At 35.4% G+C, this 16763-nt stretch overlaps 1 protein-coding gene across 1 annotated transcript in view; it reads right to left on the reverse strand.

The window, feature by feature from the left end:
* The window catches only part of Vwa8 (von Willebrand factor A domain containing 8), a 441297-nt gene that overhangs the window by 167742 nt on the left and 256792 nt on the right, over positions 1 to 16763 (reverse strand). The window contains exons 29-33 of the mRNA XM_023700137.1: positions 7910 to 8109; positions 2847 to 2957; positions 1938 to 2002; positions 1409 to 1534; positions 82 to 191 (exon numbers count right to left, since the gene is read on the reverse strand). Coding sequence (XP_023555905.1) covers positions 82 to 191; positions 1409 to 1534; positions 1938 to 2002; positions 2847 to 2957; positions 7910 to 8109 — 612 coding nt within the window. The remainder of the gene's footprint in view (positions 1 to 81; positions 192 to 1408; positions 1535 to 1937; positions 2003 to 2846; positions 2958 to 7909; positions 8110 to 16763) is intronic.

Below are 16763 nucleotides of genomic sequence, written 5' to 3' on the forward strand. Positions count from 1 at the left end.
ATTGTTCTTCAGTGAACCTAAAGGTCAGCGTGCACACGCATGCATCCACACAGCCCTAAACAGAGAGAACATAATATTTACCTTGGGTAACTCCAAACCCAGTGGTAGGCAGCTCCTCCTTCAAGACATAGAGCTGGCAAACCTCACTGTCCTCAGACTCAATATGTGCCGGCTTTGTTAAAAGATATTTTCTGTAAAGAAATAAAACATTTAACTTCAGTAAAAAATTTTTTCTTTTTCTAGTAATTTTCAGGGAAGACCAAGAAAAATTAGTCTTTTTCCTTCTAAATCCTTTAAAAATTTTCTGAATATAATTAGCAATTTCAGCATTTCACCATGCATTAACAAAGAACATATCAACACTATTATAAAGTTGTACTCCATGACCATGCTGTAATGTGAATTTTAAAAATCCAACAATTTGGGGGCTGGGGAGATGGCTCAGTGGAATAAACGCTTCCCTGGCAGGCGCAAGGGTCTGAGTTCAATTCCTGGTTCCACCAAAAAAAATTCCGATATTTTCTATAAAAGCACTGTAAAAAAAAAAAAAAAAAAAAAAAAAAAGCAACTTTATGGGGATACATCCCCATTAGCACAGAGCACTCTCTCTCATATCTGACTCTTTGATCAAGCAGTAAGCTGGAGAATGATCTCTGATTTGTGGCCAGCTGAGAGACATAAATCCTCACCATTATAATCCCTTTGATCTATTTGTTTTCAAGGTTTCTAAAATGTGGATGTATAAGTAGCTAGAATTGCTTGTAGTGAGCCACTTTTGCCTTGTAGGAGAGAGTTAGAAAGAATCTGCACTTAGCTAGTAGATGCAGTGCATGAGGAAAGGGACTTGAAATTTATCGCACATTCTTTGTAAGTCAAGTGTCCTGGGCTGCCTTTCATCAAGAAGTGTGTGGCCCAGTGGGCAGAGAGTGGGGGTGGCAGGCAACACCAACGTAAACATAGCAGAATGAGAACATACTAGATGAAAGCAAGTAACTTCGAAGGTGTAGATTCTGTAAGTTAGGAAAAAACAAAGCTCTACCATAGAGAATGGCCTCTCTGTAGTACAACTTAAACTGCAAATCTACTTTGAAGGATCTCCAATTTAGCAGTATCACAGTGAGTTCTGACTGTGCTAACAGAAAAAAAAATCTCAAATAAACACTGATTTTATGTAAAAGTCATTTGGTACTGCTAATTTTAGTGCCATACTCTGAAAGAGGAGATGTAACTGTTTTAATTTTCTCTTCTTTCTTTCCTTTTGTAATACTTACCTTCAGCTATGCTGTCAAACACAGAAATTATTAGGGAAGACAGAAGGAGGATTGCACAGAGACAGCTTTGAACGAGGGACAAACAAGACTGAGCTTATGGCACACTCCAGGAGATGTATTCACACAGATTCACCTACTGATTTGTTTGGCTCTCCATCAGCAGCCACTTGTCCTCTGCTACAAGGAAAATCGTCTTGAGGCTGATAGGAAGTGCGATGGTGTGAGTCTGCCCTTCTAAAACATCTAGGACAGTCAAGCTATTCCTGAAAAAGAAGAAAATTACATCTGAAAGGAAATGATAATGGTTGAGTAACCATGACACAGTCTTTTCATGTGATGTTATATAACCTAAAAGGAATGTTTTCAAGACTAAGTAATAACATAGAAAAAGGTTAATTGAGAAAACAGTTATATATAAAATTCTAAACTATGTCAGCGTGTGTACAAGAAGAAATAAAGTGACAGTTGCCATGTTAGTAGAGGCTGTGTTACAGAATTATGAGCACTTGCCTGTTTCCCAGTGTTCTACAGTGTGGGAAGACTTAGTTTTATACTAAAATATTTATAATTTGTTTATATTAATTTCATAACAAACAAGTATAACTGAAACAGGAAAGAGAAGAAAATAAAGATCTTAGTTTAAATGTTTTACGATGAAAAACTCACCCTTTTTCTTTGTAGAATACTACCCAGTTTTTATGGGAAAACTCTTTACACATTTTATAAGTTTCCTAAAGACAAAATAAAACAAAATACCCACATTAAATGTGTCAGATACAGCCACAGCTCCATAGCTGTTTCCCCTTAAATAGAAAATGTTCAATGTGTAGCAGATGTAACTCTCACAGAAGCTGTTTGCCCACTCCCAAAACAATTATGGCAACTTGGATTAAACCACATTATAAAACTCACTATAAACTATGCAATAAAATATAATAATAATAATAATAATAATAATAACAATAATGTCAAATACTGCTGAGAAGTAAAGTGCCACCTGGTGATTAACTATAGAGTTTACATTATAACAAAAGCATGTAGAAAATATTTGTTCTGGATTAATTTATGACAATAATCTATTTTTATAGGCTTTTAAGAGCTAAGTATTCTGTCTTGCAGAACACTGGATAAACTTTACTTTATATCCAAAAGGCAGAATAAACTCCACTGAGTTGGACTTCACTGTTCATGTATTAGTTTAATTTAGCTATTAAACTGAAAGGTTTATAAGTAGGGACAACCAGATATCATATTCATGGTTTTGCCATATAAATTAAAACTATAACTACATAATTGGAGAATGGATAGAATTTTTCTGAATATCACACTCAAATAACTCATAAAGTTCAATAGTGATAATTTTCATGTTAGTATGGTGAATACCAAAAGATGCAACTGGTATCTCTATATAGTTGTGTTATGTTAAAATTTATAAATACATATTGGGAGAACATTCTTGTGCGCCACTGTGGGGCAAAAAAGAAGCCATGAAAGGGGTGAGCAGACATGCATTTTTAGGGTTAGGAAGCTCTGAAAGTCCTTGGCAATTTGCTGTGAAACTCTGGCTTTCCTTACACCTTCCTCCTTGCTCCACCAGGATGATCTCTTGGGTACCTCTTCTTCTGAGGGGACGATGAGACGGCGAATGGTCTGCCCAAAGGTGTCTAATAAGAGGATGACATTACTCTGAAAATAAAAGAAGCAGTGTGAAGCTCAAGATTTGATTGTTCTTAAGAAGTGGTAGCACGTTGGCGACCTTTGAGGGAAACTTACAGTGATAAAGCAGAGGGAAGAGACATTTCATGAAAATATTCAGTGATTTTTTTTTCAGTGGAATTTAACGTTTTTGTGTTTTATGAAAATATTTCTAATTATATAATTATGTAACTTTCTCTTTCAATATTTTATCTTAAAATCAAAATCATTTTCTTCTAAATAAAATCTAGCCAAGTTGTGTGTTTGCTTGTTATATTGTAGCATTTGCCTTTATTTATGTTCTAGGGATTGAACCCTGACCTCTGTGCATGCTAAGCAAGTGGTCTGCTAGTGAGCTACATCCCAACCCCAAAGTTCATTTTCTTTTACCAAATTTGATTTAAAGAATACTCTGTTGAAAGCTATATATAGTTAAGCCTCATTTTTTCTTTTCAAAAATTCAGGTTCAAGTCAGCAAATAGGTGCATAATACAAAGATGGGTTAACACAAAACATGAAGAACCCTAAAGAATATAGCTAATAAAGAGTGTTTATCACCTTGAAAGTCACTAAGCTTATTTTAATTACTGGTGCTGTAACAATTTACAGATAAAGACCTTTCTTTGGCATTGTTAATTACAGCTATGTAATGAAGTAATAACAAAAATCTCTTAGTGATTAGGAGCAATTTTGGAGAAAAGGAATCTTAAACATTGAAATACAGAAGCTTAAACACATGAAATAAGAATTTAAAATCGAGAAATAATTAAATACTTTAAAGGGATGTAAAAACTGGCTTAGTTAACATATAAAGATATTTAAATATTAAACTAATAGTTTTGCAAAAAAAAAAAAAGACACCTGAAACTTGTTAGTCAGGCTTCATTGTTATGCAGTTCCCCTTTTTTGTTTTAATTTGAATTCCTCCAGTTATCCTAATTGTTACTACAATTTTTTTGTTTGAAGAACTACTTTCTTTGAGGAAAAATAAAGTCACAAAACACCCAATGAATTAAGATGCACTTTGCAGAACATAGAAACTAATGAAATATGAAATGTTTGCTCAGTTCTTCCATAATATCAATTGACAGCTTATATATAAAGCACAGAGAATACAATCATAAATTAATCACAGCCTTTGTCCTCTGTTAGGTAATCTAGTCAGAAAAGGAAAAAGAAATATAAAAAAATAAAAATGATCCAGCTACAAATGTGACAATTAATTTGCAGTGTGATTTCATGGTAACAAGATAATTTTACTGAAGTGCTTAAGAGTTAAAACAGTATTAACAGACACTGCTTAGCTAATGTCCACTATACAGTCTGAATCTTGGCTGTATTAAATAACTTTACCAAGCATATCGACAAAACTTTTAATTTCTCCACAAATGTCACCCTTAAAATGCATCATTCTGTGTAAAATATAATTCTCCACTAATAATGTGTGTAGAATTATTTCTTTAAAAGTTAACCTATGGTATAAGAAGTGTTACTCACCAGCACTTGAAAGTTTTGTAAATGGTACAGATAGTCTTAGAGTTTTTCTTAAGAGTAAGTATAAATTAAAAATTGACAAAGTCTCCATTCTAGATTAAATCTTTGTAAAACATTTTTTAAAAAATCTTTTACTTATTTATTTGTTTACTTGGTAACAATCTCACTATGCAGCTCAGACTTGTAGTGATCCTCCTGTCTCAGCCTCTTCAGAGGTGGGATTTTGCAGGCTGTGCCACAAGGTTTCAGTGGCTGGCTCAGCTCAGCACAGGCCCAGCATAGTGTGTGCTACTAGGGATTAAACCCTGGCCCTTGCACTTGCCAAGCAGGTGCTTAGACCCCTGAGCTATCTCCCTAGTCCTCAAAAGTATTTTTAATGGAGAAAATCTTTCTTGGATGATAAATAGGTAAAACATTAACTTAAATTCTTAGCACTCGAGCAACCTGACAAGATTTAATTAAAATTAAGTCTTAAAATAATGTTTTCTTCCCCCAAAAAATTAAGCCAAAGAATAAGCAGATGATTAAACAGCTACAATTAAGTAGGAAAATTGGTACAATTTTCCATTTGTCTTCCTTTTTTGAGTAGAAATTTTATATACTCATAATTTGGCCAGTGTAAACTGAAAAATAAAAAAAAAAGTCCAAGTGATAGAAAACATTATATACAGCTATTGTGGTATTTAGAATTAGTTTTATAAGCAGTTGGCCTCATGAAGTTCTGTGGCTCCATCCTCTTAGATGTTAATGGTTTCCTTCTGTAAATGACTAATGATATATTCTGTCTGAGTTTAAAAATAGAACTCAGCGTCACACGTGAGTACATGTAACTGTGGCTTCGGCGCTCCCTTAAGGGGGCAGGGCGGAGACGCAAGCGAGCAATTTTATTATGTTTATATTTGACTGGGAGAAAAGTAACCCCTGGATGACCTCCATGTCCCCAAGTCTGAAATTCTAAACTTCGTGCAGATGTAATAAATAATCTCATGTGGGCTGGGGGAAGGGAGCTCTTTATTTTTAGACAAGGCAAAGTTTTCCTTTCCTCACTTCAGACTTTATTTTAGCAAAGAAGTTTTGGACACTGTTAAACTAACAAGGGGGATGCATCAGTAGCAAAGCTTTATTTTAAGAGGAAGGGATAGGTGGATGCATGGAGGTACTCTATAATATTTCATCTTCATTTTAAGTTAGTGATTTATGAGGAAAAAAGAATAGATGGCAGACTGCTCTGCTATTATTCTGCTAGAATTATTCATCAGTTGTTATATTTTAGAGAAGTGTGCTATTATATGGAATTAATAGGGCCGATATCCTAACAGAACCATCTTATGAAATGGACTTGAGATAGCTTCTCTGGGGAAAGATGGAGCAGTTTGGAGAATAGGTTGTGTGGCAGTGTCCAGATCCCATGCATGTCTAGAAACTGGGGGTCAAAAAGGTTTTTGAAAAACTTGAAAGTATAGACAAAGGGATAAAGAAGTCAGCATGTGGGAGTGCTGGAGGTAAGGTGCTGGCCGTGGAAGTCAAGCATAGCTTTACAATGAAAAACATATTTTCTTTGATGAAAGTCATTATAATTGAACACAACAGTAACCAGCAATGTTGCTAAATCATTGACTCTTCGGGGACAATAAAATGCTCCCCAAGAAACTAAAACTCAGGCACTTTTACAGAACTTGCATATGCAAATTTGACAGTTGATAGCTCAAATGTCAGGATTGCTTGAATAAATCCTCCAAATTTCAATTTTTGATCAAATTTGACTAGCTTATTGCATTAAAAATCATCAGGACATCAACTGCTTTTTACAATGACTTCTTCTGTCTGTAGGTTTCAAGACAGGGACATATAAAGTAAAACCCTTATTCCAGTTTGCTGGACAGAAACTTATAAGCAAAATATCTCAATATGGATGAGCTCTTCTTCTAGTTAATACACAGCAAAAGTAAAAAAAAAAAAAAAAAAAAAAAACCTGTGTAAACAAAACCAGAAAAAACCTACCTTATGATTTATGATAACTGCTTAGTCAAGGACTAAAGTTAAAGTTAAAGTGATTTATTTCCTCACCACATTTCTTCAAAGATAAACAGGCATGTTCCAGCCTCTGGGCTTTTGAACTTAGATTCCCTTTTCCAGGAATTTTCTTCTTTGGGCAAGTGTCTTTTAAATATCACCTATTCAATTAGGTCCTTCTTGCGCACCTTATTTTAAACTGTAATCTTACTCTTTCTTGCTTCTGACCTTCTAATCTAAGATACAATTTTTATTTTGCTTATTGTCCATCTTCTCACAACAGATTGTAAGCTTTAGAGAATATAAACTTTTATTGTTTTGTTCACTGTGGTAACCCCAAATTAGGCAGAAGAGATATATTTGTCGAATGAATAATATGACTAGTTTAATACTTTGTAGATATTAGGCAGATAATAGGTTTAAGGAAACATTAGACTCCTTTCTCTTAGTGTAATACAGATTAATTAGACCTTTAGATTTTTCACTAATTAAAACATAGCCTGCCTCTAGGTCGATAATTATCTGTTTAGAACTATGCTCTGCCTGACTCTGGACAAATGTACTTTTCATCAATGTAATCTTTGTGCACCAATCTATAGAAGATATGGATACAACTTGAATATCACTAGATACAGAAGGAACTCCTTGTATTTCCTTCAGTGTATTCCCCCCTCATATACTTGTTCTGTTTCTTTTTTTCTTTCTCTTTCTGAAGAAGAAAAGAACTGTGGATGGAACCCAGAGCTTGTGTATGGTTGGTAATTGGCCTACCACTGAGCCACATCCCTAGCTCCATCTTCTTTCTATACAGCACTTATCACTGAGTGAAACTGACATACTTTGAAATTGACATTACTTGTTGGTTTACCTTTTTTAAAAATGTCTTTTTGCAAAGAGAATGCAAACTTCACAACAAAGTATCATCTGGTCCTAGGGCTAGGGAGACAGGTCAGCTGTCTAAGAACCTGCCTGGCAAGCACAAGGACCTGTGGTCGATCCCGGAACCATGTGCTGTGTCAGCCACCAAAACCAGGAGTGGTGGAGCATGCCTATAATCCCAGTGCTGGGGAGGCTGAGAGAGGAAGATCACTGTAAGTCTGAACTGCATAATGAGACCCTGTACCAAATAAATAAATAAATAAAGTTTTGGTTTTTTTTAAAGTATTACCTGACTCCAACTATCAATAGTGTTGAGAATGAGAGACTGTAACTAACTGGTTTACAGACTTATGCGTTGTTTTGAGGTTACTACAGAGAGGAAGACAATAGCTTACCATTCTGGACCTGATAAAATACAACTCCTGACCTGCCCCCAGACCCTCTCTTCTGTCTTCACAAAACCATGTATTTTTAATTATAGGCTGAAAATCATTATTGCCCAGTGTTAAATTACTCTGCTTATAATTGTAGCACATGAGTAGCCTGATGTACATTACCTGCTCCTCATGGAGAATGACTTGACCCTTGAGAGGACTTCCCAGTGGTGCCACTGTCACAAATGGATGCCAAACTCCACTGGCCATTCTTGGGAAGATATCAAATAAGTCCACAAAGAAGCCACTTTTCTCACTCATATTCATAAAGTATAAGGAAACAGGATTGCATGCAGCTACATACAGAGTATTTGTCTCATTTTCTGAAATAACAGAAAGGAGTTAACTTAGTGATTTGTTACTGATTTCCTGACTAGTCAGGAGGTCTAGTGAAACTGAATGATGAGGTTGAGCACAGACTTTAAACTGGCAGGTGATGTGTAAATGGACTGATAGACTGAAAAGACCATAAAAGCAACTGCCTTCCCTAAGTGTTGACTCATACATACCCATTGTAGGAAGTAAGCACCTACTTGGTCTCAAAAGAATAACACAATATTTCATGATAACACCATTACGTATTTAATAATCTCAATGTCAGGATATTCTTCGTTGTGTTCTAATGAAGGCCTATTTTCTCTATTCCACTATTGATTTAAGACAACAGTTTATCAACAGCTATCTGTAAATATTCTATTTTTTATAGTTTCTAGATATTTAGAATTTTCCTGGCATAAGAAATTCTATTTTTAAAAAAATCTTAGTCCTATGAATTTTAATTCTAAACTTTCATTAATATTTCAGCATATCTTGTTATAAACTCTCTTTTCTTTTGAACATTTTCTTCCTATTTGATAATATCTACTGTACATTCTGGCCCTTATTTATGCCTTCAGTTTTTCATACCAGAGAAACAATGTGGTATTTATATGTGTATGTTCGATTTATTTCACTTAAGACTATGGTCTCACAGTAATGTTTAAATGGGAAAGGGAGCTGGTGAGATAGCTCAGTAAACTAAGTCCCTGCTTTGGTAAGCACAGGGACCGGGGTTCAATCCCTGGTCCCGCATGCCACGCTACTCTCAGGGCACACTGAGTCAGAGAAAGCGTCTGCACACTATGGTGGCACACGCCTGTAATCCCAGCATTGGAGAAGCTGAAAACAGGAGGATCTATGAGTCCAAGCTGTGTAGTGAAACTGTGTACCAAATACATAAATGAAAAAAAAAAAAAAGAAAGAAAGAAAAAGGGAAAGGGAGATAGGCAGGAGGAAGGGGGAAGGGAAGGAAAGGAAAAGAAAAACATTAGAAAAAATGGAAACAAGGCTTTTGTAAATGAGGGGAAGAAGAGCTGAAGGGAGGGCAGAGGAATGAGGAAAATAAAGAATCAAGTTATATCAGGTACAGGTGCAGGCTGCCTATAATGAATGTGAACATTATGCATACCTAAAATGTATCAACAAACTTAATAAAAAATTTCTTTTCAATATGAATTCTTGCATAATAGCTCTATTTGTTGTTTTATATGGCCATCAATCATCTGTGGAATGAATGAAAATGCAGATTTTGACACAGTAGGTCATGAATGAGGTTTTAAGATTCTCCCGTTCTAATAAAGCTCTCAGAAGATGCTGCTGGTTTTAAGCCTTCCCTTTCAGTAACCAGGCTCTAGATTATATTTTTCATAATCTCATGTGATGCCATAGAGGAAAGGGATTAGCTGCTTTTGTCTAATAAATGGAACTGGTATCATCTACCATCTCGGTATCTATTTTATAGTGGTCATATTTTTTAACTCAAAATTAGACACAAAGTCTTGCAATGATTTGTTTAAACTGGAGACAATCCTAGACTATCTGGACTGAGTTTGTGTGCACATACCTTATCTATAAATAATATTATATATAATATAAACATTATATGGAGATATATTATAAATATTACATATAAAATACAGTAAGTTTAAACAAATGAGATTACACTGATAAGAAACACAGTCATCAACAGAAGGGCAGAAGGGGGTAGATATTTTTAGGAAACAAATGTGAACTGTATGCTATTGGTCAACTGTCAGACCACAGAATTTATTATTTAGGGATATTTTAATGCTTCCATTATAAACACAAGTTCAATTTAATGTTTACTGGATACTTTCATGCACAGTATAAAGCAGTGAAAAATACAGTAAGAATGTTCAAAGAAATATATTTCTTTAAACTTATTATTTCTCTTTTCTTATTACAGTCAAGTAAATGCCATTTGGTATTTGGCTTAAATATACTAACTCTACTTCTAAAACTAAAGAGATGTTCTTTTCCTTTACAAATGTATAGGTTAAAAAACACTCCCCCTCAACCCCAAAATTAAAAAATAACAAAAACACAATTTGGAAATTCGGCTAATACTAAAGAGGGTTAAATTATATTGAGGACAGCAAATGATTCACATTCCTCAGGAAGAGAAATGTGATTGATTGTGTTGAGAAGCTGATTGTGTTGAGAAGAACAAGACTGTGAGAAGGTTAAATAAGAAAAGTGCTGCAAGTGACCTGTCGCTTGCCTGAGGCACAAGGCCACAGTACACTTCTCTAGGATTCTGAAGCCAAAGACAAGGGCTAAAATCCCAATTTAACATGCCAGATCTCATCATACTTTCCGTTTATTGGTGAATGCAAAATATCTTCAGAACTTTGATCTTTCACAATAATCAAAAAACCTAAACCAAACCAAAACAAAACAAAACAAAAAACTCTGTACATGTTTGAAGCTTACTTTTATGCAAAAAAATTGGGGGAAATTAAACAAGGAATTAAGCAATATCTACAATTCAATAAAAATTGTAAGCACGATGTTTTGGAATTTATGGGATGCAATGAAAGCAGTTCTTAGAAGGAAATTTATAGTTGTGAACTCACACATTAGGAAAACAGAATGGGAACAAATAAATACCCTAATGCTAGAGCTCAAACATCTAGACAAAGAAGACCAAACCAAAACCAAAGCCCAACAATAGGAGGAAATTATAAAGATTAAAGCAGAAATTAATGCAATCGTGACAAAGAAAACAATGTAAAGAATTAATGAAACAAAAAGTTGGTTCTTTGAAAGGTTAAATAAAATTGATAAGCCCCTAGCTAACTTCATCAAAAAGAGGAAAGAAAAAACTCAAATTCAAGCAATAAACAACGAAAAGAGTGAAATTACCGGAGATCCTGTGGAAATTCAGAAGATCATCAATAGCTACTTTGAGAATCTTTACTCTCACAGAATACAAGACACAGAAGGAATGGACAGATTCCTAGAAAGGTACAAATTACCAAAACTGAATCAAGAAGATATAAGAACTATAAAAAAACCCAATAACAGCCGATGAAATTCAAAATGTAATTAAAAAAAAAAACCCTATAAACAAAGAAAAGTCCAGGTCCTGATGGATTCACAGCTGAATTCTATAAGAAATTTACAGAAGATATAATCCCAATACTCCTCAAACTCTTTCAATGACATTGAAAAGTAAATAATCCTCCCAAAATCATTCCTGGAGGCAAGTATTATACTGATACCAAAACCACAGCAAGATGCAACTGAAAAAGAGAACTACAGGCCAATCTCCCTCATGAACATAGATGCAAAAATCATCAATAATATCCTAGCAAATAGAATACAGCAAGTCATCAAGAAGATAATGCACCATAACCAGGTAGGATTCATCCCAGGGATGCAAGGATGGTTCAATATATGCAAATCTATAAATGTAATATACTATATCATTAGAGCCAAATCCAAAAACCACACAATCATCTCAATTCATGCAGAAAAGGCTTTTGACAAAGTCCAATACTCATTCATGTTTAAAGTCCTACAGAAAATTGGAATAGATGGCCTCTAACTTAATCTGATAAAAGCCATCTATGACAATCTAACAACTAACAGAATTCTATGTGGGGAAAAACTGAAATCTTTACTCTCACATCCTGGTTCAAGACAAAGCTGTCCTCTATCACCACTCCTATTCAATATGGTTCTGCAATCATTAGCTAGAGTCATTAGACAAGAGAAAGAAATAAAAGGAATAAGAATAGGTAAAGAAGAAGTTAAACTATCATTATTTGCAGATAAATTTTTTGGAAAGACCCAAAAAATTCCACCAAGAAGCTACTACAATTAATACACAAATTCAGTAGCATAACAGGATGCAAAGTCAATATGCAAAAGTCAATAGCATTCCTCTACACAGATAACAAACACACTGAGAGAGAAATTAGAGAAACAATAGCATCATGGAACTAAAGTAAAAGATCTATTCAATGAACATTACAGTACTCTGAAAAAGGAGATTGTAGAGGATTTCCGAAAATGGAAAGATATTCCCTGCTCCTGGATAGGAAGAACCAACATTGTGAAGATGGCCATACTCCCAAAATTGCTGTACAGATTTAATGCAATCCTTATCAAACTCCCACCAACATTGTTGAGGACCACCTGAGCAGCTCTCCTTGAAAGAAGAGCAACTGTCTCCATTTTGACTGAGCCTGACCTTATTTCCTTGTATTGTTATGTACAGAGCTGGCTAGGACTTCTGTTTATCCTTCAATTGGCCTTAAGCAATGTGTATTGGTCTAGCTGAGGTGCTGGTGATAGTCTTTGAAGATGGCATATGTGTTTCCTTGGTAAACCTGCTGCTCTTGGATGTGAGCCAGGTTGAGACTGGATGGTAGAGCTAAAGCTCTGGGCTGCCAGCTGGGAACAAGTCTCGAAACAGAGGCTATGACTTCCTGGGGCTTGAAAGACTGCATCAAAGCTGAAGCACCACACTTACCAAAACATTAAATACTATATAATGCAGATTACTCTGCATATTCTCTCTGCATATCACGGAGGTAAAATTAGGTCACCTACTTAGCTTAGCTCATAGTAGTCACCTACTTCCCACAATTCTTAGTCAATCCTCCTCAAGCCACTCCTCCACTGAATAAACTTGGTTGAAGCCCTGGGTCACTCTCTTGGTTCCAGAAAGCCATCTTCGTGGCTGGACTTAGAGCTCCTTGACTCCCCAGTGATTGAAAATATAATTTAGTGTCTTTATTTTTACTGTGGGTTGCATTGAAAGTGGTAGATTGGAATCAACTTGTTGGGATTCCAATAATGTAACTTTGGGATCACAAATATTGGCTTCTTGGACCGAGATGAGGATCTTAACTCCCAGACCTAGAGAAATCATTCCTAAAATTTATTTGGAACCAGAAAAGACCTTGAAAAGCAAAGGCAATCCTGGGCAACAAAGACAAGGCAGGAGGCATTACAGTTCCTCACTTGAAATTATACTACAAAGCTACTGTGATAAAATCAGCATAATATTGGCAGAAAATAGACCCTGAGGATCAATAGAATAGATTAAAAGATGCAGAAGCAACTACAAACACACTCAGCCACCTTATCTTCGACTAAGGGGCCAAACATTCTTCCTGGAAGAAAGCTTCTTTAACAAATGGTGCTGGAAAAACTGGCTCTCTACATGCCAAAAACTAAAACTTGACGCAGGTCTATCACCATGCATTAAACTAAAGATTAAAAATCTTAACATTAAAACAGAAATACTAAATCTCCTGGAAGAGAAAGTAGGAAGAAATCTTGAAGACTTAGGGGTAGGCAAACAGTTTATGAACAAAAATCAAACTGCACAGGAAATACTTGAAAGAATTAACAACTGGGACCTCTTCTTATTGAAAATTTTTTGCATGTCAAAAGAAATTACCAACAGAGTAAAAAGTCAACCCACAAATGTGGAAAAAAATCTTAACTAATAAGCACTCAGACAAAGGTCTTCTATCTAGAATTTATAAAGAACTAAAAACCATTAGGACCCCCAAATTTAAAGACCCAATCCAAAAATGGGCATCCGAGATGAAAACACACTTCTCAGAGGAAGAAATACAAGAAGAAAATAAATACATGAAAAAATGTTCTACATCACTAGCCATTCATGAAATGCAAATTAAAGCAACACTGAGATAACATCTCACCCCAGAAAGAATGACTATCAAAAAGAAATCAACAAACAACAAATGTTGGAGGGGCTGCTGGTGGGAATGTAGACTGGTGCAACCATTATGGAAATCAGTGTGGAGATTCCTTAAAAAACTAGGACTGGAAATCCCATTCAATCAAGCTATCCCCCTTGTGGGAATTTTCCCAAAAGAACTTAAAACATCATATCATAGTGATACATGTGCTCCTATGTTTATAGCAGCACAATTTGTGATAGCCAAATCTTGGAAACAACCAAAATGCTCCTCACCTGCGGAATGGATGAAAAAGATGTGGTGTTTTTATACAATGGAGTATTACTCAGCTGTAAGGAAAAATAAACTTAAAGCCTTCAAAAAAGTTGAGGGGAAGTCAGGCATGTAAAACAACCCCAGCAGCAGCAGCAGGAGTGCCAGGGCACTGGGAGCAGTGACCCTGAAGGAGCATGGGGTGACACTGGCAGTGGCAACCTGGTGACAGCGTGAGAGGTACCCAGTTTGACAAGTTGGCATCATGAGTGAGTACAAGCTAGTCATCTTGGCTCAGGAGGCATTGGGAAGTCTACTCTAACTGTACAGTTTGTTCAAGGAATTTTTGTTGAAAAATACAATCCTACGATAAAAGATTCTTACAGAAAGCAAGTTGAAGTAGATGTACAGCATTGTATGCTTGAAATTTTGGATACTGCAGGAACGGAACAATAAACAGCAATGAGAGATTTATACATAAAAAATGGACAAAGCTTTGCTTTAGTTTATTCCATCACCACACAGTCCACATTTAATGATTTACAAGATCTGAGAGAATAGATTGTTTGAGTTAAAGACACTGATGATGTTCCATTGATTCTGGTTGGTAATAAATATGATTTGGAAGATGAAAAAGTTGTAGGAAAGGAACAAGGTCAAAATCTAGCAAGACAGTGGAACAACTGTGTGTGCTTAGAATCTTATGCAAAATCAAAAATAAATGTTAATGAGATCTTTTAAGACCTAGTGCAACAAATTAACAGAAAAACCCCAGGGGCTGGAAAGGCCCACAAAAAGTCATCGTTAAATACAATGTATTTAACATAATAAATACATTGTAGCTCTAAGCCAGGCCTGAAGAACTGTTGCCCAATTCAACGGTGTCAGCATTTCAACTTTGTTAAACCTACCAACATCTTAAATGGACTTTCCTGTGGGGGTACCCCATAAGAGGCAGATGAAAGCTACTCTGTCAGTTTGCACACTCTAATCATTTCCCAGTATCACAAGAGAGATTTTTACTTATATAATAGTCCTAGAGTATGCAGCTGGTAAAACCAGAGGCTACATTCAGTATTACTGCTACGAGACATTTCTTCATCCACCAATGTTGTACATGTATGAAAATGGTGTACTGTATACTTTAACACAACCCATACTTTGTATTGGAGAGTACAATAATGTCAATCCTAAAAGCACCACTATTTTAGCATAACAAAGGAAAGTCCAAAGAGCTCCTATATAGACTACTCCAGATAACGTTGCTTCTTTGATACTTGTAGCTTATTGTAATTTTTTTAAAATCAAAGTCATTATCATTGTATTGCACAAAATAGCCACTTTGATTAACACAGCTATGTAGTTTTTTTAATTTTTCAAAAACCTGTGCAGATAGTGATCTTGTCTTTATAATATGATAGTCCTTTCAGTATGTTCTAGATGAAAGACGTTGCCTTTAATATCTTTTGGGAAGGAAATGTTCAGACTTTTGAAATTTCCTTATTGTGTATGTTTCCTTTTTTTTTCACAAAGGGAACAATATTTATAGTTGTGTGTACAGTGGGGGTCTACAACAAGAAGTGTATATTTTCAAACCATTTTTTAATGATTTAACAATTTTTGTAAATCATTTTCCGGCTTCTGCAGCTGTAGATTCTCACTGTAAATCCCTTGCTTGCTCATGCATAAGTGTATTTGCAATACCAAAGATACAGGTTCAGTATTTTTGCCTGTTGGTGGTTGTTTCACACATGTAAAGTTTTGGTTGAGATGTTAAATGGTGGACAAGTACTGTGGATGTGAATGTTGGAAGTAAGTTTAATCATGTGTCACAAGGCCTCATTTGCAGTAACTATTGCTGTTTTATTGAACAATGCCTTGTTGCTTTGTATGCATTAACATTTGGGTATAAAGGTTGTGTGTCTATCCAACAGGGAGCCACAGTATTTAAACTGACCAACCTACTGTTACAACTACTTTGAGGTGGCCAAACGTAAACTTAAAGCCTTAATTAAAGTGGTGCAATTTTGTAAAAAAAAAAAAAATTGGGGAAATAAACGATATGGGCAGAACTTAGAGGAACAAAAATAAAACACTGATTTTGTCCCAACAATTCTCATCTTAGTCAAATTAGGTAGAGCATCCCTTCCCGTATCTCCTGCTGTTCAGATCATCCTAATGACTGACATCAGTTGGGGAACTCCTGCCAAATGGTGCCCAGGGTTCACTGTATGAAATCAGTAGGTAATGGTGACAGTTCAGAAATGGAAATGCCAATAATTTACATTTCTTATTTGACATTCTTTACAATGAAAAGTTTAACGAATGCAAAGCATTCTGACCCTGGTTTTGTGGTTCACACACTCGCCAAACTGGAATCCCAGCCAAAAAAAAAAAAAAAAAATTCAATGTTTCTGCTTTTTCGTTTTCCCTTCTATTTTTAGCAAATGCCTGGGTGTGTTTAACTTTGTGCTACAACTGTAATGAGAAACAGACATACACACACAAACTCAGCAGTGCTTATGTGAATTCCACAATAGCATTTTGTTAGGTTGTTAGAGGAAATTAGTTCTAAATTATATGTAATTGGCTATCCAATCCAAGAATGACAGTCCCTAAATCTCTCATAGATTTCTTGATGCCTACAGATTATTTTAATCCCTTTAAAAATCAATGCAGGAAGAAAAGATCAAAAGAATAAA

The sequence above is a fragment of the Octodon degus genome, unplaced genomic scaffold (assembly GCF_000260255.1).
Source record: "Octodon degus isolate 3935 unplaced genomic scaffold, OctDeg1.0 scaffold00122, whole genome shotgun sequence".
Taxonomy (NCBI): domain Eukaryota; kingdom Metazoa; phylum Chordata; class Mammalia; order Rodentia; family Octodontidae; genus Octodon; species Octodon degus.